The 27071-nt window shown below is 38.8% G+C and overlaps 1 protein-coding gene across 7 annotated transcripts; it reads left to right on the forward strand.

The window, feature by feature from the left end:
• On the forward strand, positions 1 to 26775 carry C2H19orf12 (chromosome 2 C19orf12 homolog). Of its 7 annotated transcripts, none has more exons than XM_074293272.1 (4): positions 1 to 170; positions 431 to 530; positions 16862 to 17041; positions 21061 to 23250. In XM_074293272.1, the coding sequence occupies exons 2-4, from the start codon at positions 467 to 469 to the stop codon at positions 21324 to 21326; spliced, it is 510 nt and encodes a 169-aa protein (XP_074149373.1). In that variant the 5' UTR covers positions 1 to 170; positions 431 to 466; the 3' UTR covers positions 21327 to 23250. The 7 variants fall into 7 exon arrangements, with proteins under 7 accessions (XP_074149373.1, XP_074149378.1, XP_074149379.1 ...); XM_074293277.1 differs by having other exon boundaries at positions 2 to 176; positions 437 to 530; XM_074293278.1 differs by having other exon boundaries at positions 5 to 176.
• The last annotated feature ends 296 nt before the right edge of the window (positions 26776 to 27071 follow it).

Genomic DNA, 27071 nt, shown 5'->3' on the forward strand with positions numbered 1-27071 from the left:
TGAGAGAACGGGAAGGCCGCGGGTGAGACAGCCGTTGCGGAAGGCGCGCGGTACACGGATTTTGTTATGTAGCTGTTCGGACACGGCTGATTTTTCACTACCCAAAGATTGGGTGACACAAGTCTGCAGAGGCCTCGCCGGCTGGAGAGGAGGCAGCCCCAGGGCTAAGCGTGAGCGTGGGTAAAATACGGGGACAAGGATAGTGTTTGTGATACAGAACTGGTGATTCCGTTAGACTGGCTAGGCAGAGGAGCCCCGGGGAAGGGCCGCGGAGGGGTTAGGCTTTAAGGCCTGGTAGTGACAGGCAATGGAACACTGGTAAGTGATGGGAAGAAGGAGGCTGTGCCTATTTCAGTGTGACTCATTAGGCGAAGAAAGACCGCATGGAAGGAAACACGAGCATCTTTGTTTAATTCCTTTTTATTTAAAGGTACAGTTGGGACAGAGGTGGAGAGGGAGAGTCGAGATGGAGTCGATATTCAAGAGAAACAATCGGAAGTCAGAAACTGGAAAAATAGTCAAGCTTCAATGTAAGACCACCACCCCAGGGACAAGATTTCAAGGCGAACGCCGGGGTGAGGGGTGAGAAGAGGGGATGCAGCCCAGAGGGAGCCGTTTCCTCCGCCAGTGACTTCCAGGGGCACGCCCCTTTCCCAAATGACCCCCGACCCGCATATCTCTCAAATGACTTCCCTTATCCCATTCCTAAATTACCCGAGACACGCCCCTTTCCCCAAAGATCTTCGGGACACGCACCTCTTCCCTAAAAGATTCCTCCTCCCCCACAGTGCCCCCCCCCGACACGCCCCTTTTCAATTGACCTCGTGACACAGCCCCTCCCTAAATGACCCCTGTGACCTTCGTTGACCTCCCCGGCCCTGCTGCTTCTTCCCTGACCTCCTACCACGGGAAACCTGAGGTTCCGTGAGTCCCCTGGGACCAGCCTCTGCCCCCGCCCCGCCAGGCCTGGCTCCGTCTCTGGTCTCGTGCGGGAGGCGAGGAAGCGGCGGCGGCGGCGGCGGGTGGGGGAGGGGACGGCGAGCCCAAGCCCGGAGACAGGAAGAAGGCCGGCCTTTTCGGCTCTCTCTTTTTTCACGACTTCTGAGGTGTGGTCGTGACCGCAGCGGGCTGCTGCCTGAGGGGCAGGTACGAGCGGGCCCCAGAGGGGGAGGGCCGTGAGTCAGCATCGGCCGCGGCCGAGTCGGCCGCCTGAACTCGGGGACCGGGCCAGGCCCCGCGCCGCTTAGAGACGGGAGGGGGCTGCCTCTCGCCCCCCTCCCCTTCTCAACCGCCGGAACTTCTCCGGAGCTGACTCCCCTAGCACACTGCCCCTCCCATTGATGCCCTGGCCCCTAAAGGCCTCCCGGTTCTAGCTCTATCACGCCCCGCCTCGGGGGCTTGTGACCCCCTTGGAGCCCGGACCCCTCGGGCCGCCCAGCAGAGCCCGGGCACCCCTTTAACAGAGGAATGTTTTCTAGTCGAATCAGGCCCATAAGTAAGGCTTCATTTGGAGCCGGCCGTGGGCCAGGCCCTGGGTTCTAAAGCTGCCGTTTTAGTGTGGGTGCGAAGGAAGCCCGGATGCTGAACTACCACGAGGAGCCTCTCTCCTTACACTGCCAGGGCTCCAGGTTGAGGAGGCTGCTTACGGCCTTAGATGCAGTAGGGAGAACAGCCGGAGAGCATGCCCAGGGATGGGGCCCGGTGGGTCAGGAAGGGAGGTGTAAGGTTGGCGAGGTGGGCGGAGGCCTAGGCCACGAAAGGCTCCGAATGCCAAACAGAACCCTTTGTAGTTGTCTCTGGGAGCAGTGGGGAGCCAGTGTCTAAGTGGGGGGGGGGAGGGGAGGAAGGCTTTGGACAGTCACTTTAATGGCCATATGGAGTTGGATTGGAGAGGGAGAGACTTGAGGCAGGATGTGGCAGTGGGTGTCAGGGAGGCGAGGAGGCGGCCCCCAGGAGCGTCAGAGAGAAGGGTGCTAAAGGTGAAATGGGCACGCTCTGGCAGGCACTGACTGCCTCGGGAGAGGAGGGAGAAGGAGGACTCAGGGTCACTCCCAGGCTGTGAGCCCCGCCCGCAAGAATGGGGCTCTCTCCGTGGACCAGGAAGGGAGGGGAGGATGGCAAGTTTCAGGTGTATGCTGGTCATCCAGTCTGAGTTGTCTGAAGGCAGTTGGAGATATGAAATTGGAGCAGAGAGATTAGAGAAGTAAAGATAGATTTGATTTGCTTTGAAAACCTGAAATTTCAACTTAATATTTGACGAGAAGCCAGAGCGCTTTGCCATTCTGGCTTTCCTTTCTAGAGTAAAGGATGGCCAGTTCTCTAATATTCTGATATTCTGTGTACCCCACTGCCAGATTGGGTTCCAGGTCTCAATTTACCTTTGTATTTTCCCATGTCATAATTCCTAATCATTGTAAATGAGGCATCCTTCGACATGGATATTCACATTAAATATTTACATGATGGGGGAAGGGGGGTGGACAGACAGGAGTAAGCATTTATTAAACACCTTCTGTGTGCCAGGTACTGTGCTAAGTGTTTAACAATTATTGTCTGATTTGAGCCTCAGAGCTCTCCAAGGCAGGCAACGGTGAAGGCACTTGTCAGGGATCACACAGCTAGTAAGTGTCCCAGGCCAGAACTCAAGTCTTCTTGACGCTATGTTTACTTCTATCCACTGCCACCTTACTTCCTCTAGGCTGGAATCAATAATTATACAACTGTATCTCCAGATATTGAGAATTTAAATAAATGCAACCACTTCAGAGGATTCATTGTTTGTCCTAATTGGTACCTAGCTTTGCTTTCCAGAACTATTTTGTAAATTTTAGCTGTTTGCAGGATTTAGAGCTGGAAGCAACTTTAGAGACTATCTAGTTACATTCCTTACTTTTTAGAACAGGAAACAGGTCCTGAAAAGGGGAGTCACTTACCTAATATCAGTAATTACAGCAGAAACAGAAACCAGGTGTCTTGCCTCCAAATTCAGTGTTTAATATCACAGAATGATATCTTTCCTGGTGTTTGCTGGGTAACCAAAGCATGTTTAGTAGTATTGCCTAGTTACGGAGAACTATAAATTAGTATTCACATATGAATTGTTACTATGAGTGTGCATCCATTGTAGCTTTTAGTTCTCCTCATCAGATCAAGATGAAATTTTTATTTTCACTAGTATGTCATTTGTGCCTTAAAAGCAGGAGAATTGGTACTCTCAACCACATTGACCTCTCAAGCACCTTGCTAGTATTTGAATATTAACAAAGATCAGGATAGGCAGATGATGAGCTGGCACAAATGTTACTTTGTATTAGAACAGTTAACACCTGCTTGGCTAGCACCTGCTTGTTCCTGGTCTCATTCTACAAAAGTAGTCTTCATCCTAGATGTATGCTAAGGGAAAGAATTCAATTGAACGAACATATTAAATATCGTCTTTGTACAGAACACTGTTAGGCAAGTGAAGAGATAACCAAGCTTTAATAAAACACCATTTTCATCTTCATGAAGCTTAGATGCTAGTAGAGACTAATTCATAAATATAGATAACCATAGGACATAATAATATGCTATTTTAAAACTATATATAAAAGGTGTCATATGATACTCTGTAAGGTTTTAAAGATATTTTACCAACATTATTTTATTTGATCTTTAAAACAATGAGATAGGGACATATTTCATATATTATTTTAACCATTTTACAGATGGAGTAAAGTAGTGCTCAGTGGATATCAAGTTTTGCTTCTGAAAACATGGACAGATTTCTTTTCTTTCTTACTTTTTTTTTTTTTAATTACTAAAGCTTTTCATTTTCAAAATATATGCACAGATTGATCCTTGCATTAGCCTGTGTTCCACATTTTTCTTCTCTTTTCCCCCCCACCTCTATATGGCAAGTAATCCAATATATGTTATGCATTTAAAATATATTAATACATGTTATACATTTAAAATATATGTAAACATATTTGTACAATTATCTTGCTGCACAAGAAAGATGAGATCAAAAAGGAAAGAAAATGAATAAGAAAACAAAATGCAAATGAACAACAACAAAAAAAAAGTGAAAATGGTATATTGTGAACCAAATAGTTCCCACAGTCCTTTCTCTGGGTATAGATGGCTCTCTTCATCATGAGATGATTGATGCCAGTTTCAATAATAATAATCTTATGATTATTGAAACTGGCGTCAATCATCTCATTGTTGGAAAGAGTCACGTTCATCAGAATTAATCATTGTATAATCTTGTTGTTGCTGTGTACAATGATCTCCTGGTCCTGCTCATTTCATTTAACATCAGTTCATGTTAGTCTTTCCAGGCCTCTCTGAAATCTTCCTGCTGATTGTTTCTTATAGAAGGATAATATTCCATAATATTTATATATCATTTTCCATTTCCACCTGATGAGCGTATAGTTTCTTGCCACTGTTAAAAGGGCTACTCTGGACAACTAAGTGGCACAGTGGATAGAGCACCAGCCCTGAAGTCAGGAGGACTTCAAATCCTGCCTCAGACACTTAACACTTCCTAGCTGTGTGACCCTGGGCAAGTCACTTAACCCCAATTGCCTCAGCGAAAAGATAAAGAAAAGGGCTGCCTGACAGATTTCTTAACCTCTCAGTGCTCTAGACAGTTCTTTAAGACTATCACTTGTAGGAGGAGTATCACTTTTCTGGGAGTTCCCCTATACTAATAAAATCACAAGTCTAGCCCTGTCTGTTTTTTACAGATGAAGTGACAAAGGTAGTAAAAGTGCCAAGGGGAGAGGAGAATGATTTGTCCATAGTCATACCTAAGAAGCGGGAAAAATTTACTATTCTTCAAACTCCCCAAACCCCTACCTGCCTCACAGTAGGTGATGTAAATGTAATGCAAAAGCAGAGTGACCTCTGAGGTCTGAGGGGGGCATCTTTGGAGGAGATGTCTGCCATTTGAGCTCAGCTCTAAAGGATGGGTTGAAATCAACAGGCAAAGGAGGATATTTAGGGAACAAGGGGAGTAAAGGCATGGGCATGGAAAAACTCAGGAAATGTTTGAGAGAGTTTGGCTAAAGGTTAGAAGAAACCAGAAAGGAAGGATGGGTGTTAGCAGAATGTGGAAGGTCTCAAATGCAAGGTAAAGAGGTTAGAATTTTGTTCAGTAGGCAGTAGAAGGCCCTTGAGGAGAAGTATGACCAGATGACTGAGGAGGAGAAGCGTGGAAGTAGCATGAAATGCAATGGAGAGTAACAAGTAGAAGTAGGAAAATTTAGAAGGTGACATTGCACTGGTGTGGGTAATGATATTGTGAACGAAAAAGAGGTGATGGTTATGAAAGATGCTATAGAGTTTGAATAGACAATACTCTTCCTTTTTGTTCTTTGTCACAACCAAAATACTCCCTAAAGTTTTGAATCTGAGATCCTGGATGAAGTTAGAGGAAAAGTCAGTTTAGGGGAAAGGAAATAAAAGCTAAATTTTAGATATTTGGAGGTTTGAGGTGTTGAAGTACATTTCTATAGAGATTTCCAACATTCTTTAAAGGATACTTGTGGAGTTCAGAAAACAAGACAGACTTGAAGGTAGTGATTTAAGAATCATGTTCATAGAAGGTGTATTTGAAACTGTGGAAGTGAAAGTGATAATCAAGGGAGAGAGGAAAAAGACAAGGGCAAAAGTTGGGAACTATGCCCAAAGGGTTATCAGACTGCATACACTTTGATCCAGCAGTGTCTCTACTGGGCTTATATAGCAAGGAAATAAAGAAGGGAAAGGGAACTGTATGTACCAAAATGTTTGTGGCAGCCCTTTTTGTAGCGGCAAGAAACTGGAAACTGAGTGGATGTCCATCAATTGGAGAATGGCTGAATAAGTTATGGTATATGAATGTTATGGAATAGTACTGTTCTCTAAGAAACGATCAGCAAGCTGATTTAGGAAAAGTCTGGAAAGACTTACATGCACTATGATGCTAAGTGAGATGAAGAGAACCAGGAGATCATTGCACACAGCAACAATAAGATTATGTGATGATCGACTCTGATGGACATGGCTCTTTTCAACAATGAGATGATTCAGGGCAGTTCCATGATCTTGTGATAGAGAGAGCCATCTGCACCCAGAGAGAGAACTGTGGGGATTGACTGGAGACAGCATAGAATTTTCACTCTTTCTATTGTTGTTTGCTTGCATTTTGTTTTCTTTCTCATTTTTTCCCTTTTTAATCTGATTTTTCTTGTGCACTATGATAATTGTATAAATATGTATACATATATTGGATTTAATTATATATTTTTTAACATTTTTAACATATATTGGATGACTCGCCATCTGGGGAGGGGGTGAAGGGAAGGGAGGAAAAAATTTGGAATGCATCGTTTTGAAAGGATCAATGTTGAAAAATTACTCATGCATATATTTTGAAAATAAAAGGCTATTAAAAAACAAACAAACAAAAAACCAGGGCAGCTAGGTGGTGCAGTGGATAGAGCACCAGGCCTATAGTCAGGAAGATCTGAATTCAAATGTGGCCTCAGTCACTTAACACGTCCTAGCTGTGTGACCCTGGGCAAGTCACTTAACCCCAATTGCTTCAGCAAAACAACAACAACAAAAAACACAAGTTATTAAGAACAAGCTTATCTCACATTTTTTTTTTTTTTTAAACAGGCTACTAGATTGGTCCCACATGGGAATACTGTAGATATCAGTTAACTGGATATGGCAAATCTGTCCTCTCTTCTTGTGGGAAAAGGTGGAGAGATGTAGACTAGAGAATAGTTTCAAGTAGGATGGATTTGGAAGTGTTTGAGTAGTTTCAAAGAATAGTCATATGCTCCATGTTTACTCAGAAGGAAGTCTTTAGTGGAGTGTCCACTTCATCCTGTGCTTTTGAACCTTTTTGTCAATAGCTACAATAAAGACATAATGGTATCTGTATCATTTTTATAGGTGACTCAAAGTTGGGACGAATAGTTGACACAATAGATGTTAGTTAGGATCTAAAGATCTTTTACAGGCTAGAGCATTGGGTGTGATCTAAGAAGATGAAATTTAAAAGGTATAAGTGTAATATTTTACACTTAGCTTAAAAAAAGATAAACCTATCATATGCAAGAGCATAAGACACTGGAGGCATGATTATATACCAGTTTATCTGGAAAAGATGAATGGAGTTTAGTGAACTGTATCAGCACTGTTATGTGGCATTCCAGATGTGACCTTGATGTGATCTTAGGTCTAGAGCTCCATTAAGACAGCACAGAGTTATACCTTCTAGGAATAGGAAGAAGATATCCCTGTTTAATCTGCTGTGGTTGGACCACATCCAGAATTTGTGTTCAATACCAGAAAGAACATTGACAAGCTTGATAGTATCCAGCAAAGGGTTCCTAGCTTGGTTAGGGACTTTTAAGTGCTTGTCCTGAGGAATGGTAGAAGAACTGGGGACTGTTTGGCTTGAAGAAGAGGAGTCTTAGATAGTATTCAAGGACTTGAAAGGCAGTCATATGGGAGAGAGATTAAGCATTTTCAGTATGGTTCCAGAAGGAGAACTAGGAACAATAAGTGAAAATTGCAAAGAGGCAAATTTAGGTTTGAGGAAAGGAAAAATATCCCACAAATAAAGCTATTCAAAAATAGAATGTACTTCCTTGGGTTGTAACTAGTTCACTGTCACTGAAGTGTTCAAGCCAAGACTGAATTTGAACTGGACTGACTTCGAGATCCCTTTAAACTCTGAAATTCTGATTCTATTACTAATTTTTTTTTTAAATTTACGTGGAGGTTTCCATGCTTACTGAGGAAAACTTTATCAGAATGAAGTAACTTAAATTTGCATAAAGTAAATTCTAGGCTTCTCTTGAATCTGACCTTAGTTTTATACCCCTAACTAAACTAAGCTGTTTCTTCATTCATGAGCTCTCTCTAGGCTTACAGACTTTGGAGGGATATTGATGAGTTGGTTTTAATTGAATTTTTCAGTAAACAGATTTCTACCTGAAGAAACTCACTTAGAAGATAAATAGGAAACTATATATGGCAGAGTTCATTTTAGTTGGACATCAAAGCCTTCTTTGCCCCTTTGTAAATAAATGAAATTACATTTGAGCTCATATTTCAGGTTCTCAACAGGTTCCTTTTTATATTAGTTATTACAGGGTGCATCGAGGTAAATAGTTCTCATTAACTTAGAAGCTTTCTAAATCTCATTGCTTTTTTCACCATCACTTTCTTTTGTTCAGCACAGTAAGCCTAGTTGCCGACTGAGTGATCAGACATACAATATTGTTCTCTTTCTCTTCTATCCCTCGAGACCTAAACATTTAATTTAAGAAGACTGTAATCAAAGAGATCAGTCCAGTTTTTTCACAAATAACTAAGGCTTTGGATTGGTATTTGCCTTACAGTGCAGTGGCAGGTGGGTTTTCTGTTCCCTTGGCCTATCTCATAAACAAAAATCTAATTGTGAATTAGGTGGGAGATTAGGTAAGAATCCAGAATTTCAATTTCTTTGAGATACAGCCCCTGACAGAGTTTATGGCCATTTACCATTTCCACACCTTTTCAGTTATTGGAGAAAAAAAATGAAAGTATGATTGACAGCACTCTTAATAGCTAATAGACTCATAGAATTTAAAAAAAAGCAGTATTTAAGTAAGACTGAAAAAGTAGTTTATTTCACACTATTTACCTTTGTATACTTTATGTTTAAGTAAAATTAGATTACTTTGCATCCATAGTTTATAACCCACTGTCCTTTTTTTCTGCTTTTTTACTCATGCAATGTGCCATACATAGAGTAGATTACCTTTCCTTCCTTCAGGGATAAGCTGTGATCACACCAGATCCACAAAGCTTTCCCTCAATCCTCCTGCTGGAGTTGGTCTAAGTCTCTCGAGTTTCTCAAAGCATTTGGTATGGACCTTTCTTATGACTAATCCCCTTCTGCCTGGTATCATATAGTTATGGACATGTTCCTACTATTAGACTGTAAGCTTCTTAAATGTAGAGGCTATCTTATTTCATCTTAGTATCTCTAGCACTCAGTGCTATGTCTTGTACATAGTATATGCATAACACATTTTAGTGTTTTCTAATTGAATTTATCAAGAAATAAGGCCTGGGAAATATGTTTCCCAGGTAATTTAGACTGGTCATTAATCAATAATAAACACTTATTAAGCATCAACAGTGTGGTAAATACCAGGGATAACATACTAAAAAAAAAAAAAAAAAAAAAAAGGCCAAAGAGGACAAACAAAAGGAAGCTGAAAGGGGGAGTTTTGGGGAGGTAGAGTACCAGAGATAGCATTTCTCACCTAGCATACAAAGCCAGGTGAGAAATGACATTTTCTGAGCTGAGCTTCCTCCCTTGGTTGAGATTCACAGCTATACCCTCAGTGAGAGGGATGCAGAATGGTGATGAGGTGGAGTACCAAGGCTGATGGGGATGATGAGATTGAACTTGCATCCTCATTTTAAAAAGGAAAAAAATGAATCTTAGGAGAAAAAGTGACTTACCCAGAGTCACACAGCTGGACTTTCAGCACATATCCTTTGACCCAAGAGACAGCACTCTTTCCACTTCACTATGCTAGAACAAACTTTTCCTCTGCTATTGAAATCTGTTGTTTCTCTTAGTATTTCTGAAGTCATTTTACGAAAAATACATTTCTCTTTGGATTTAGGCAGCGGTGTTTGAGCCAGTACTGCTAGTAAGAGAAGGGATTTGAATTTTCTGGGATTCCCAAAATGGTACTCTTGGTGGTACTCTTTGGAATGAATCCATTGAAACGTAGTTCCAACCTTCCAAGATTCCTTTCCTTTAAGCTCTTATACTCCTGGGCATCAACTGGTCCCTCTCTCTTTTCCAGAATATTGAGTTTATTTTACTTAGTTGCATGATGCAGTGATGTGAAATCTGTTTCAAAAAAGAACCGATTATTGTCACTTAAATTTTTTGACTTTGTCATCTCAGATTAAAATTGTTGTCAGGAACTTTTTTCTTTCTTAAAAGATAATGGATGAAATAAGATTCTTTTTTATTATTTTATATCCTTCCTTAACATAGAATTAGACTGGGGTCCTAGAAAATAATTTCTGCAAAATATTAACCTAAGGACAGTTAATAAGATTGCTACTTGTGAAGTTCCAGAATGTGAGGTTTCTCCATATTCTCCTTAAATATAAAGTTTTCCAGAATTTGATTAGAAAATTCCTGAGAATGCAGATCATTTCTTCTTCACTGCCTACCTCTTTCACTCATTAAGAATATTCAATATGTAAATATTCTTTAAGATGCTGGGAGAGAGATATATTTTACAAAATAATTCTTTATTAAAAGATACATCAGAGGATTCTTTTGTGTATCAAACTCAAGTTGCTAAATAGATTTGAATTGTAATTCATTTTGTCTAGATTTAGTTTATTTACTTTGAAATTTTTTGGGGTATCTCTCTTCTATAAAGTGATATCTGTACTGTTTCCCATCTATTCTGGACACCTTCTGGCGTTTGTTGGAGTGCCTTTTCATTCTAATGCCAGCTTAAAGTGACGAATAAGATCAATATAGTTTATCCATGGATAGGGGCACTTGTTTTAGTTTATTTAACCTGTTTTATAGCATATGAAGGCAACAGGCACTGTTGGGCAGAGCAGATTTGACTGTACTTACCTACAAAATAAAGTTTACCACCAATTACTTTGCCACATGGAGATCAAGAGGAGTGTCAGGTAGACCCTCTGGTCCTGAGCCTAATGGGCAGCGATAAATTTAGTTTTAAAAGTTTCAGATCTTTATTCCAGCCTCCTCTTCTTTTTCTTCTCATTCCCAGCAGGTGCTACCTTACAATCATAATTCCTCCATTTCACAGGGACACTTTCCTTGAGGCAAAAGAAAAGACTGCCCTTTCTTGAATGACAGAATGCCTTTTAAAGCAGTTAGGCTAATGGCAGGAAAGGGCAGGGATAATCCAGGCTGCTAACAGCTCTTAATTGGCCTATGTACCCTTCCTCTTGGACCAAAGTTGTCAAAATGGTCATGTGATTAAAGTGAAAGTCTTATAGGAAGGAAGCAGCTACAATGAAACATGTGGAACCCCACGCAGTATGATAGAGCTATTTCTTCAGCAATACCTTTTAAACATATCTGGTGGGCAGATCAGTGTGGAACAGGAATAGTTAAATATTTTTTAGATATTCAACCAGGTAGTTATTTCACAGACTTACTTATAAACCATCCAAGAAAATCTGTCCTAGTATCATAGAATCATTCAAGCCTTATGTTTCAATTCAATGGACAATTTGTAAAAATACTTGCTACATTAGAATACTAGGTTAGATGTTATAGGGAGATAAAAATTTAAATAAAATCTTGAGTTCCTTGAGCTTACACCATATTGCTTCCAAAGTCATACATTTAGACCTGGGAAGGATTGTCTGTAGTTATGTTATAGGAGAAGAAATGGTCTCAGAGAGGGGAAATTCACACATTTGATTTGTGACAAAAGCTAAAACTAGATCCCAAATTTCCTGTCAGTAAAGTGCTCTTCTCACTGTCCCAAGCTATCTACTTAATTATATCATGTCCTTGGAAAAATTAATAGAACTTGTTGCCAGGATAGAGGTACCCTCTGTGTTGGGAGACAGGTATGTTGAGTACTTAAAATAGGGAATCTTCAAACACATTGTTATAAAAGTGGGTGAAATGGACCATTGAGAAAATGTTTAATATTGGAATTGTTAGTGTATTTATCGTATGCAATAGGAGCTTAAAGAAAGATTGATGTGGGGAAAAAATAGTCTCTAGGAAAACAATCAGTGTTTGCCAAACCATTTTTACTTAAGACTTGTATAACATTCTGTAAAGTGTATTGAGGATGGGGAGCTGTGAATGAGGTAAGGGAAGAAGGAGGCAGCATTTTTTCCCAAAAGATGAAAAACAGAAAGTGTCTTTACTCTCTGAGGTCTGTGCAGGATCATTTAGAAAACTTGATGAAGTTTTTGGTAATTCTGCATATTTATGCAAGCATATGATAAATATTTATAGATCACTTACCATGTGTGAGGCCCAGTGAAAAATGTCATGGGGGAATACTGTCTTTGTTCCTTTTATCTTTCACCATTCCCATCCTGGAAATCCTTATCCCTTTGTAACCCCCTCCCAATCCATACCTTCTCATTTGTTAAAATTCTTAGCCATCTTCTAAATTTCTTCTTCCATAGGACAACTAACCAGTAATGAAGAAATCACAAGATTGGGCTGCTTTTACCCATTACAAATTTGTTATATTATCTTAACTAGACTCTTGCTTCTTGGTGCTGGCTTGAAAGTTCTTATGTTCTACCCTTATTGACTTCCTCATTCGTTTTCCCCAGAGTATGTGTTGTAAAATTTCTCTTCATTCCTTTCCTTTACCTTTTTCTTTTTCCTTAGCATTGAATTCACATCATATATCCTGGCCTTGTACTTCACTGAGAAGATGCTGTTCAATATGACTTTCCTCAGCCTTTTTTTATCTCTCAGCAACTTCAGTTCCTTTCCTCCCTCCCTCTAATGACAAAAGGAGATATATCTTTACTTGTTAATAAGGAAGGCAAATTTAAGAGTCTTCAGTCATTCCTTCTTGCCTTTTCAAGGATCTAGTTCCAGAGATCATTTCTTCTTTCTCATGCATTGTCACCTCCTTTTTTTCACCTCCTTTCAAATATGTTCAGGAATCCTGAGTGATAAGCAAGCTTTCTTGACTTTTCTAGCCAATTGAGCTTCTTTGCCCCTCTCCTCCTCTTTCCTCCTAAGCCTGGGGGGGGGGGGGATGTGTGTATATATGTATATGTATGTACCTAGTGCCTTCCACTTCATCACTAGTTGTCTTCTCAACCCTCTAAAATCTGGTTTTGTTGTTAAGAGGATTGTCTTATATTGAACCTAGGTCACTCTCTCTCTTCATCTTCCATTGTTTGCTTTTAAAATTAAGCAAAACAAGCTTTATATTTCTTCCTACAGCTTTCATATTCCCCTTCCTTCCTTTTGTCTTCCATATTGATTGTTCTCTAGGTTTAATATTTTCACTGCCTTCATTGGATCCTCATATGCATGGTTTTTAGTCTCATATCATGTTTGTCCTCTTTCATTTTCATCCTAAAATGAAGCATCCTCAAATTAAGTCTAATAAAGTAGATTTGACCCAAGGGTGGGGACAGTACAATATAAGCATCCTGTTTCTTGGGAAATCTTTAGTGCCTTCCTATGGCCTCCCAAGTCTAGTTGAGACTCCTGGCTGACATTCACAACTATTTACTCTTAGGATTCTTACAAGGTGCTAAGTCACTGGAATGGATAGAGACAATAATTATCTAATTTAGCATGGTTCAGTATGATTGATCTGATCCTACAAGGCGATGTTATGGGCCAGAACTTGAAACAAGGTACTGAGTGGAATTGAGGAGACAATGGTTAAATCTAATTTAGCATTGATTTAATCCTACAACAAATAATGGTTTCCTAGTGATGAAATGATTGGTGTATACTCAGTGTGCAGCATATAAGCAAGAATCTCTCAGGGCCAAAGGGGACTTTGGGAGATTCAGAGTCAAGATTCATTCCAACTTCCACCTTTGTGCTGGCTGGAGATATTGGGAGGACGAGAGGCTGAAGCTGGCTGGAGAAATTTGGCGGGAGCTCTTAGAACCAAGGAGAGAGAGAGAGGCCTCTATTAAAGCTAACTAGGCCCAGGAAAACATTCAGGACTTTGAAGGACACAATAAAGGATTTGGACTTTAACTCCTAGCTGCATTTTGGATTATTGAACTGAACTGAAATTAAGGGTGGCTCCAGAAGCTCCCCAAGAAACCTGCTCCCAGAGAAAGATTACAATTTAGAGAAGAGAACATTACAGTTCACATTTCCCATCTTTTCATCATATTACTAACCAGTACATTGTATTTTTTTACTTTTCTTCCTTGAGTTCTCTGTGCATGCATTTGTACCTTTACACAGGCTACTCCTTTAGCCTTGCTGCTCTCCCATCCTCTCCAACCCCATTTGTTTGTTGAATTCTTAGCCATTTTCCAAAATGTAACACAAATGGTATTTAAGAGTCTTCCCTGATCCTCTTGGTGAGTAACAATAATCTTTTTCCTCAGATGTCATATGACAGTTGTTTTATACTTCTAATGCATCACCTTGTAATGATGTGCTATCTCAGTAAAGGAAGGAACAATGTGGTAGCTAAGCTTGCCATTTTTCTCAATGTCCAGAATAGGGTTCTTTATGTGGCAGGCTCTTAACAAATGTTTGTTGAGTGAATGAATGCAATTATGGAACTTAATGTCCAAATAGGGCTGAAGAGCGTCGTTATGGTTACATCACTAACGATAACACTGTAGAGAAGCTAGCAAGAATTGGAAAGTACCATAGAAAGTCATCAAGGTTATCCTCCTCATTTTGCCTATGAGTTGAGAGCAGAAGAGGTTACCTAAGTCTCACAGGTAGTAAAGAGACTCAAACCCAAGCTCCCTGACTCTAAAACTAGTATTCTTTTCATTGCAAATTTACCTATAGAATTTATATCTGATATATTAGAAGTCCTTACTTGGGCCAGAGAAAACTTATTCTGATGTCTAAAAATTAGGAAATGTTTTTAATTTTACTCTTATTTAGTCAGTGCAAACTATCAGTAAAGAATTTGTTTAGACCCATCTTCTGTATAGTGTGGGCTCTATAAAACTTAACTTCTGATAGAAAGTAGTGATAAATTCTTTTACTAAATATTTTAATGTTTTTAGCAGCAAATTTAAAAGAATAAGCAGTGCTAGGCACTTGCTATCTGCTTAATAAATGCTTGTGTGCAAGCTTAACTCTCAAAATCACAAACCTTAGAGTTAGAAGGCTGCTGTCCATTCTCCTACCCAATGCTAGACATCATATTGCTTGAGCTTGTGAAGGTACTTCATCAAATATTTTTCACAATAACTTTGTGGGGAAAGATGGAGAAATGGGGGTGGTGAGATAAAGGGCAGAAAATAAAATATTTAATTTATTTTTTTTTTTTAAGGCTATGACAGTGTTAAAATTACAGGAATCAAATCACTTCAGCAAACATGTTAAATGCCTACTATGTACAAGGCACTATCTTACTTTACAAATCATCTCATTTAATAAGTTCTTTAATTTTTCTTTCATCAGAAACCTTTGGTGTACTCCTGCTGGTTTGCTTTTCACTCAGTCTCTCTTATCTCCCGCTGTGACCTATGACCTAACCAGAGTCTGCTGGGCAGCAGAGAGGCACCTTCTTTTCTTCCTTGCCCCTGTCTGACAATCATATTTGGCAGGCTCCATCCTCTTTTTAAACAAACTTCCCTTCATTCAGAAACATAGCTTTTGCTTATAATGGGACAATGTTTCTTATTCTATTTCAAAGTCTTTTTCTGTTTTGTTTTGTTTTTCTTTTTTTAAATGTTCCCAGGCCTTTAGTTAACATGATTTCCATCTTTTTAACAATTTCTCCTAAAACCAAACCAGAAAGTGAAGTGTGTAGGTTTCCACGCAGTTGTTACCGTTCCCTCACCCCAGAGCAACTGAATAGAACTGCTTAAATGATAATGTCTGAACAGTGAGGAATGTGTGGAATGGCGTTCTGATAGAAATAAGCTTGCAAGTATTATTGTAGAAGGGTCAGGGAAGAGAGGCACCTTGGGTTTTAATAGAGTTAATTCGCTCTACAGCCCCAGAACCTGTCTGACCTTGTCCCTCAAAAAGAGTTGCCTGCGTTGTCATTTTGAGAAGCTTCCTAGGCAACAGAGTGTTTTCCTTCAGTTATTCTTCATACCCTTTCCCCAGTTGCTTTTTCTTGCACAAGGTTGACATGTTCTGGACCTGAGAAGGCCTGTGGGAAAACAAAAATGTAAAAACTAAGCATGAGAGGGCTGTGTTCTGGGGTAGAAAGTGCTCTGAATGTAGCAACATGTTTAAAAATGTTTGCGCAATTAGGTCCATTGTTTTCAAGCCTCAATAAGTGAGGCCCCTTCCAGCTCTAAAATTCTGTTTCTAGGATTCTGCAAATATAGTTAAATGCCTGAGGACTCTAATTCTGCTTTGTAAAGGGGCATAGAACAGTACACTCTTTTGTGGGTTAAAGTGAACCAGTCATAGAACGGGTTCTTTATCTTGCCAGTAAATGTGTGTGTGTCTACCTAAGTGTGTGTTTGTATCTGGGTAATCAGGTAGGTACAGGGAATTACAGCAAAACACTTTAATTTTTGCTAATTTTTTTCCTTTGGAGTTACAGCATGACAATAATTGATTTTAGTAGAATTTTCTCTGTTGATTTTTGTGTATTAAAAAAAAAAAAGCACTGGTTTCAACAGTGGTAGCTTTTAAAAAAAGGCCACTGTAAAGGCAATGACCCATTAAACATAAATATCCTACCTTTGTGCTCACACAGACCTGAACTGTACCAGAAATGGAAAAATAGAAAACGGAATTTTAATAATTCTGCCATTCATATGGGGACTAAGGGATTGCCGGAGTCAGTAGAAAAATGGCTGATGCAAGAGGACAGACTTGATTTACTTGGATGAGGAAATGCTAAAATGGATGGCTACAGTGGTTGCTTTTGAAATCTAGTCATAAATCAGCAGTCAATCAGAAAGCAAGGACGACCTTTAATCGGCTCTGTTTCTGTTTGCTTATTAACTAAACTCCACTCCTCTTTATCTAAGGAGATGTTTTCACAAAAATTGATCCTTTCTGTCTTGTACCCAAGAGACTTCTCTCTTCAGAGAGCAGGGTTCATTTTGTTCAGTAGCCTAGGAAGGTGAACATTTGAATGGAAATCCTGTTAAATTAATTCTTTTAAAATACTCTTGTTTCCAGGGAGCCCTGTGCCAGTCAAAATGCCAGTTATGATAGAAGACATTATGAAACTGCTCTGTACTATTTCGGAAAAGAGGAAAATGAAAGCTGCCTTCAAGCATTCAGGGAAGGGGGCGCTGATGGCAGGGGCCGTGGCTTTTGTTGGGGGTTTGGTGGGCGGCCCCCCAGGAATAGCTGTTGGTAAGTCCCTTTTCTCTAATATAGTCACTGAAACTAGAGGAAGATTTAATGGTATTATCCACATGTATAGCTTTAGTGGCACATGCTTATTGAGTCACAGTTCTTTTCTTTAAAAATAGCTTTGTATTTGTAATTTTACAAATATTTATCAAGTAATACACACACACACACATGCACACACGCACGCACGCACACACACACAATATACCAGGGGGAGATACTCAGTTTTTATACTTAAGGGAGGCAGAGATATCTAATACACAAAAAAATTAGTATTCTAAAATAGATCATAGTAAGTGCATAAATGATGGGTAAAATGCTATTAGGCTTCAGAAAAAGTTAGGATTTTTTTTTTTTTTTAGGGAAGTTTGATAAAAATTTATTCAAGGAGGTCATAGTTGACTTGGGTCATAAAGGATTATAGGATTTTAACAAATGGGCTGGAGGGATGAACTATTTTAGGCATTCTACATGAATGAATATCTTATCACTAAAGGTCGCATTAAAATCACCATTTTCATTTTTTAATGAAGAGACAGTTGCTCTCAATATTAAGAAACCAAAGCAAGAAGTTTAGAAGAAAAATGCCCATTGCCCACCACTACTTTTCCCTACCTTGAGGAAATTTGGGACCTTGCCATTCATCCCAGTGCAACACTTCAAGCATCACTTACTTAGTTTGATTTTTTTCTGAAGCTGATCTTTCCTATATATGTTGTCTCCCCCATTAGATTGTGACCTTCTTTGAGAGCAAGAACTATCTTGGTTTATGTCTTTGTTTTCCTAGTGCTTAACACATAGTAAAGATTTCATCCATCCATCCATTTATTCATTCTTGCCCCTTGTTTATGCCCAAGAATACTAGTTTGCATGGTGTCATTACTAACCACTTTAAGAGATAAAGATGGTGCTTTATGGTGCTGAATTCTCAATCACACTGAACTCTAGGAAACCTACAAGATCTTGATGATAACATATCTTATAATTAAAAACAGTAGTGAAAAGGGGAAAAGCAAAAAACAAAACATCCCAAAGATGGTATCTGTCATTTTGTTTTATCATCTATTTCCATTTTAGGATTGTGGTAAAAATGGATAAAGGTGCATGTGGGGCAGGGTGGGGTGGGGAAGTGGGGGCAGTGTTTTCACACAAACAGACATATAATTTCTAGGCAATGAATAAATATTTTGGCTGATTCCCCAAGAGTACAGTGCAGCTGGATCTGATAATTACCTTGTCAAAAGATCATCATTACTTTGAGGCACAGAACTGAGTTTTTCCCTTAGGCTTGAGAACAGAAGAAACTCCAGTGCACCCAGCATTGGAAGATCGGACTGTCTGACTCACAGTTGGAGCCTCAACCTTAGACTGATGAAATCCTAAAATCAGCCAAGTTGTCACTCACATGTGGTTTTTACAAGGCCGACTCAGTGACTTGGGCCAGATAGGGCTTCCCAAGAGGTATCACTCATATGAAGTGTTCTCCAATCTATTTTAATTGGTATTATCATGATGATTTAGTGTGCTTTAACTCTTCCTAACATCTTCCTAACATCACTGAATTATATTGTAGTATTCTATTTGTATAGGTGGAGAAACTAAGGCACAGGGAGTTTGAATTAGGCTATCCAGGAAGTCCAAAGCTCAGGTGGGATTACAAACAATCAAGTTGTGATGAGAGACACTGATGAGAAAAGTAGTGTGAACAATTAGTCCACATGTTTTTGTTCTTATTTTTCCACTTTGAAATTATGTATGAACCAATAAATTCTGACATATGCTTCTTGATCACTAAAAAGCAACTCTAGAAAGAAATTACCTTTATTCTTTGTCAAATAACATCTTATAACTTCTAGGCTTTACAAGTGTTTCAGATTGATCAAAATAAAGAGAAGAACTTGTACAGTGGGTTTAGCATGAAGCTGTCCTTAGCTGTCAGGAGTGGGGGGGGGTGGAAAATGGGGTTCTTCTCTTATTTTGTACAAATTACATGAACATTCACAGAAAGTGGGATGTCTCAAAACCAAACTCAAGGGATTAGCTACTACTATTTTTTTTCATGGGTGGGTAGATAGTTTTATTTAGAAAACAAAAGAAATTTTTAAACAAAAGAAATTTTTTTCTGTAGAGGTAGTAACTTGTTGGTCGATATTCCTTGTGACTTTTTGCGTTAAGTGCTGCTCTAAATCAAATATTGATGTTCTCATAAAGATTTAGTGTAGCTGAGTGCAACTCTTGTCGGCTTTAAGCGTTTCATTGTCATCCTGGGGAAAAGTTCAGTAAAATTTGTAAATTAGCCATTTTTTACTCTTTGAAATCTTTTGCCCTGCTGGGAAAGAAGTGAGCATTGTGTATTTGTTAACTGTAGCAGTATATAGCCTTCAAATATAGGGACAGGTGTTGTCCCTCTTAACAGTGGGTCCTTGCTCTTGCATGGCTTTCTATATAAGAGCCAAGTCATCTGTAGAATGCTGATGGGAGGGACTCGGGAAGCAGGTGGTGAAAGGACTGATCTGTAGGGCCTTCCTTTACTACCATCCTTTAGATGTGGTACATGGGTAAGCCTACTTAGGTGGCACCTACCAGATCCAGAAAGTCATTTGCATCTCAAATCTCTTCATTTTTGAAATGGGATATGTTTGCCTGTTAATTTTGACCTTTAAGATAATTAAAAAAAGAAAGTGGGTTATGTTTTTCCCCTTTCCTTATCTCCAGACTATTGGAGTCGGCAGAAGAAATGGTTGGTTACATTAACTTATTTTCTTGTTTTCATATAGTTTAGGGGAATTGTGAATAGCCTTAGAAAAATTTTATTTCAAGAGCAAATAGCCGCCTTACCTACTACTAAGGAGCACTCATAAGGATCTTTTACTACTTTAGCTAGTTGGAATGAAGACTGTATTTAGGATCAAAAGGCATTGTCTCAAATCCTGCCTCTCCCATTTATGAGATCTGTAATCTTGGATGAGTCACTTATCCCCATTTTACAGATGAAACACAAGGAGGCAAATCCTGACTTCACAAGATTGTTGTGAGAATCAAATGATGTAATGTATACAACCCTATAGCACTATATAAATCTAAGTTGTTTTTATTGCTATTAGTTGAATGAAAGACAATTCCCTAAGAGTGTGAGGGCCAGAAGCTATATCATTAGTCGCAAGGAAGATATGATTCAAGTTCACCAATATGTCAATATGTTGGTGACTCTCGCTTCCAATTTCTCTGTATCTTCTATCCCACAATGGAAATAGAATTATATGACTAATCAACCAATCTAATCAGTCACTTTATGGCCAAGCATATATTAAGTGCCTATTATATTGTGGGCACTATAGATGTAAAGACAAAAGTGAAGCTGTTCTTTCCTCTAAATCTAGCAAGGGGGACAACATGAACATATCTAAGTATGTACATGATAGATGCCAGAATCTTGTGGGGAAGGCACTTGTAATGGGAGCATCAGGAAAGGCTTCATGTGGAAGGTAACTATTGAACTAAACCTTGAAAGAAAGGGAAGATTCTAGGAAGCAGCATTGAAGAGGGAGCACATTTCAGACACTGGAAACAATCAGGACAAAGGTACAGAGATAGGAAATGGCTGGAACACTAAAAAGAGCAATTTGGCTGAATTCCAATGTGTGAAGAAGAATAAATGTGTAATAAGACTGGAGGAATAGCTTACACACACACACACACACTCCCCCTGAATATTTTGGTTCACTATAATTATGGCTCTTTGTGGGGTTAGACACCAGTAGACATGATATATATACCATTTTGCATCTCTAAATTGAGTATACTAGCTAAGATATGTGTTTAAGTATTAAATTGAGTGGACCTGCAACCATTCTACAATTCTAGTAATCTAGGGATAAAGGTAAAAATTCTTTTACTGTAGAATGGAACTACTAACTATGATGATAGAATTTTCTCATATTGCTGTCCTGATTAGTAAGAATTTAAGTATAATTTATGAGAGAAAATCATGACTAATTAAATCTTTATTTGTTTTCTAGGGGGGACAGTTGGTGGCCTACTTGGTGCTTGGATGACTAGTGGACAATATAAACCAATTCCTCAGATCATAATGGAACTGCCCCCTATTGAGCAACAGAAGCTTTTTAACGAAGCCTTTGCCATTATCAGAGACTTGGACTGGACGGATGCGGTGCAGCTGACTGCACTGGTAATGGGGAGTGACGTCCTTCAGCAGAAATTGGCATCAGTGGTAGTAAATTATATCTCACAAGCGCTTCGAGCAGAAGTACAGTATGGAGACTAGCCCTCTCCAGTGATTGGTTTTTACTGTGTAATGCAGGGATTTTCATTTGGATGATTTTGATGACTTCAGTATAGAAAAATAGCTAGTAATTGATGCTGCTTATGTTTGAGGTACCGGAACACACTCACTCCAGGTTTCTCCAGAAACCCGTGATCCTTGAGAGTTATCCCCAAACTGGGTCAAACTACCTAATTTACATTAAGTTGTTGAAGAAGTATGGTAATTATTTATAAAACAACTGTGATTCCGGATCCTACTCAAAATGATACCCATTGATCTACTTTTAAAGACTGTGAAGTTGTCAAAAACAAACAAACAAAATCAACAGTAAAGTTTGTGGCAAGCATTAATTGCACTTTTCTAAATTCATTTCATCTCTCATAAGAGTTTAAAAATATGATCATACTTAATTGCCTTTTGGACTACTTTTCATTGTTCCTTCTTGCAATTACTTTTTTTGTAGCACCTGGGTACTAGTTTCCTGTTGGTGCCCTCTCTGCCTTCACGGTTTTTAACAGAAAGCAGTTGTGAAAATGTGTTTTACTTCATACTTCTCCCTGTCATTGTATACCTCCCCAACTTAAGAATCTGAATTACCGTGAAATTCTCAGCAAGGGGGAAGAGTAATCTGCTGATTTCAGCGCAGTCCTATAGGACTGAAGAAAGAAATATAATAAAGGCTGTTCAGTGTTTGTGTCTAAGTCCCTTGACCTCTCAGTGCCTCGCTTTCCTCATCTATAAAATGAGGGTAATTATTATTATTATTATTATTTTAAATTTTAAGTGGTTATTTTCAGAGAAAACTCTTGTTAGTTCTTCTTTCCGGGGATTGTGAGCTACCTCTTACAAATGGTTCTTTTGACTTGCTAATTGATGTGTTGAGCTTCAGCTATGCTCCACTTAAAACATTTAGCAAAGGGGTAGTTCTTATAGCTAAGAAAAAATTCAGATTAATCTTTTCTGAATAAACTTTTTTTCTTATTTATTTCATGATGATCATTCTGTAATTCTTTCCAGAATAGTTTACCAGATGAATTAGATACCACCAGGACCTGGAATTAAGGATTGCACTGTAGTGTATAAATCCTTTTAGATTGAAAATACACATACAACAAAATTCCTTTGAATTGGTCTGAACCTAACTTAGATACAAGTTCTTTGGGAAGTTTAGCTTTTCCCATCCGGCTATTGCTTGGATGTAGGTACATAATTCTCTCAACATCACCACTCCTAGACCCCCAACTTCTAGTAGTTGCTGGAAGGCAACTGAAATTCTTTCATAAATTCCTATACCCTTAAAACAAGTATAAAATTTTAGGGTAATGACTTTCTGCTAAGAGCTGCTGTAGTAATAAGAAGATGGTCAATTTGTGGGTGAGTTTAGTTGCTTTGCTTAGAGCCTTAGTTTTTCATTTCATTTGTGAGGTTTTTTTTTTAATAGAGAAAAGTTCATATTGACCCAAAACTCAGGTTAATTTATATCCATGATATAGAAAAAAGTCAAAGTTGGAAAATACTGAAGATGAAACTACAATGGAGACTATATTTTTCAGTGAAACTTTTCTTCAAAATAAGCTTTATCTTCCACATGTTAGAATACCATATCACAAACTCTATTCTCACTTTTTCCCACATATATACTACAACATGACATAGCCATGATGACATTTAAGTGTGTTTTTTATAATCATGTTGGACATTGTCTCATTTTTCTTTTTCATTACCAAACTCCCAAATGCAATCACTAAAGATTTGTATTACCTGAAGTCAGAATTTGAACTGTATGTTTGCTGCTGAGTTTTTTTCCCCCTGATTTGTAACAAACTCATATAAAGTTGCTTTTTTTTTCCATGTGAAGGGAAAATTTAACCATCTTGGTTTGATTTTGAAAAAACAATAAAGATCTTTTGAGTTTGCATTTGAATTGGAGGACATTTATTTCATCATAGTTACAAAAATGCATCAAATTCTAATTGTAAATATAATCGTCTGCAAAAATTAGGAATTTATTATAATGGCTTTATATATTTAAGGAACGAAGAACAAAAGTGATCTCTCGGCACAAAAGGGAACGAAACACAGAGAATTAATAAGCTTGGAAGGGGTCTCCAGGGGGCATGTAGTCCAGCCTGAAAACAATCTCCCTCTGCAATATGTTCAACAAAGGGTCGTCTAAGAGCTTGCCTGAAGAACTCCAATCAGAGGGAACCCATTACTTCTCAGGGGAGCCTATTGCATTTTGGTTTAACTCTAATTTTTACATTAAATTTAAATTTTGCTCTGTAATTTCCACCCAATTTCTCCTTATTCTGCCCTTCATGCCTGAGTAGGACAAGTCTAATCTCTTTTTCACTTTACATTCTTTTGATATCTAAAGACATTTGTTATATCTGTTCTCCTCCACTCCTGTCTTTTCTTCTCCAGGTTAAACAGCCCTAGTTCATTTAGTCAATGCATGTATGGCTTGACCTCGAGGTCCTTCCCCATCCTGGTTTTTCTTCTCTGGTTACTCTTCAGCTTATCAGCATTCTTCCTAAAATATGGCAGCCAGAATTGAACACAATACTCTAGATGTTATCTGACCAAGGCAGAATTTAGTGGGATTATCATGTCATTACTGGATGTTAGACCTTTTTTAATGTATCCTAAGATCATGTTACCTTGCATGACTACCACATTATACTGTTGTCTCATATTAATCTTGAATTTCACTAAAACCTCCAGATCTTTTAAAAACCTATTACCTTGCTATGCCTCTGCCATCTTGCACTTGTGAAATTGATTTTTTTGAAACAAGTGTAAGACTTTGCATTAATGATTTGTTTCATTTTATTAAATATAACCCAATTAGATATTTTTTGTGTCATCTTGGTCAGTCTGGCTATAGTCTTCTGAAAATTTGATGCTTGCCATTTACACCTTTATAACAATCATTTGTAAAAAAGTTAAAACAGTACAGAGTTAAGCAGTACTGCACTGTGCCTTTCCTCCAACTTCTCAAGATTGATTGTTGGGCCCAAACCAGTCATCATGTCTAACCTCATAATTATATCTCAAATACAGACACGTTAAACAAATCTGTCAAAGTCAAAGAGATTGGAACTAATAAAACCAGGATCTGAAGTCAGATTCTTTGACTGCAAAGCCAGTACACTTTGTACTGAAATAAACATCTGTTCTCATTGACAGAGAACCAATAATGACTAGTTTTTGGGATTTTGGTATTCAACCACTTCTGAATTCACTCTAACTATTGTTTTGTACATAGGTAGCAAACTCAGGCAAAAAGATGAAAATGCAAATAGGAAATGTTTGAAAAAATACAATATAGTAAATGTTAATTTGTAGTTTTCTAAGTCAGCGTACAGGATTCTATTTGAGTATGACATCACTGATATACATCTTTTCCACAAGAGTAAAATGAAGTACATCAAATGTTTTGCTAAAATCTAGGTAAAATATATCTACAACATTCCCCCAGTTGGCAGTGAATAGAGCACAAGGGCTAGAACTAGGAAAACTAGAGTTCAAATCCAGCCTCCTATAATAACTGTATGACTCCTAGCAAGTCACAACCTCAGTTTCCTCAACTACAAAATGGGGATCATAATAGCATCCACTTCTCAGAGCTGTCCTGAATGTTTGTAAAGTATTTAAGCACATAGTAATGCTTAAATAACTTGTAACCTTTTCCCCCTTCAATGTCAAGCTTAGTGCATGGTTTTCTTGATGAAGATAGCTTTATTGACCTTTTTTTTTTTTTTTTTTTTTTTTTTTTTTTTGTGATTGCTGCTTTCTTTTCTGGCTGTCTACTAGCTTTCCCTGTGATCTTACATTACAGAATTTGCCCAGAAATTTCATTGACAGAGTTAAATACTCCATTCTCATTTCTGGAGTATTGGGACCTTTGCCCTTTAACAGTCCTTGTCCTGTTCTTCATGATACCTCAGATATCACTGACAGGGACTCGGCAATCAAATCCTTCTTTCCCTTTTATCACCTAGGATGTAATTTATTTGTTCCAAATGACTTGAACTTAGTGAGGACAGTAAGGTATATACCTCAACCTTCACCTTATCTCCTTATTGGCCATTCCCCCCTTCTGTATTCCAAAGGTGAATTGTCTTTGGCTGAGAAAATAAAAGTTAAGTCCTCTTCACTTTCTACATCCACAGAGTTTTTATCTCTTACTTGATTCTTCTCTTCTCTTTATATATTTGCTAAAATTATACACAAATACACACACAGAGATACCTACACACGTTTGTTTACACACCAGCCTGAAGTCATTCTAGATTTTAGTACTCCTAACTTTGTTAGCAGAGAAGTCTCCTCTGATTCTCTTTATGAAAAAAAGGAATATGATGATGCAAAATTTATATATATGTGTGTTTATATATATTTGTATAATTTGAGATCTTTATCAATCTTGGCTCATTCCATCGCTGATAAAGTAGACTTAGTCCTGAGCTCCATTAACTAGGCAAAGTTAATTCCTCAAACAGGAACCACTCTGATACTTCTTATGTTTTGGAATAGTAGTATTAGAGGTAGACCTGGGATCCAAGAGTCAGCCCTTGCCCAGTTTCCCCAATTCTTCTCTCTTAACTTCAACTTTGAAGAGCCCAATCCTTGGCTTGCCTTTCTCCTTGGTCATTCTACTGCTACTGTTCTCTATTTTGTGGGGTAGAAAACTAGTAGTACCAAGAAGATTGGCCCAGAGGGTGGAAGAAGAAAGGAGGAAACTTTGTTTTCTCGGGCTAGTTTTCTGAGAAGCTAGGTCTGACCTGACAGTGCGCTGACTGGCCCAGAACTGATCCTCTAAGGATTCACTTATAAAATCCTTGTTTCCCCAGCTCCAGGCCTGGAGGTTCTCCACCTGGCCTAGTCAAGGAGAGAATCTGAAGAGGTTCGGAGAAGTCCTCAGCAAATTTGGTCGCTGGAGCAGAAAGGGCACTTTGTAAGACAACGCATTAGCCTCCATCTGTTGCTGTGGTGAGGTTCAGAGCTGTCTTCCCACCCTGGCCTCCCTTGTTGGGATTGGAATCAGTGGCAGGCAAGAGATGGCAACTTCAGAAATCCGCTCCAGCTGCATAATGCCTGTGCTGAGTGTAAGACACACTCATCACCTAGGAAACGAGGTAAAGTGTTGCCAGCAGTTTGAGGAAGCAGCTGAAGAAGAAGCCACTGTGGGGAGATCCACATATTTATAAAAAGAAACCATCTGCTCCAAGGCCGGTTATTAACCTGGTTCGGTTGTAGATGTGACAGAATCGAGCTCGATTTTTCACAGGCAGATGGTGTATTTTTAGCTAAAATTATCTTTTTTATTTTTCTGTTTTTTGAGATGTCTGGCTTTAAAGTAAACATGATGGGAGAGTGTTATAATAGAGAAGACGGGAGGGAAATGGCTTGGTTTTTGAAATGATTAAATTCTTCTGATTCGTTATTGAGAGATGCCATCTAGTGGACGAAACAGATTTTTTTTTTCTTTTCCTTCTCTGCCATTCCCTATATACATGTGCCCTCTTTACCATATCATCCCCACTTATAACAAAGAGAATCTTGACCTTGCTTACTGCTCTATTCCTACTACTAACTCCAAAGCAACTTGTTTTATGAGTTCACCGTTGTGAGGAGGGAAAGACTTTACTGAGGTTTTAATAGGCAATAAACAGATAGACCATATTTCCTGCAACCTTTTTGCATATAAAACAGAATGTCTCTCAATCCAGAACAATCAAC

Source organism: Sminthopsis crassicaudata, chromosome 2 (genome assembly GCF_048593235.1).
Source record: "Sminthopsis crassicaudata isolate SCR6 chromosome 2, ASM4859323v1, whole genome shotgun sequence".
NCBI classification, from domain to species: domain Eukaryota; kingdom Metazoa; phylum Chordata; class Mammalia; order Dasyuromorphia; family Dasyuridae; genus Sminthopsis; species Sminthopsis crassicaudata.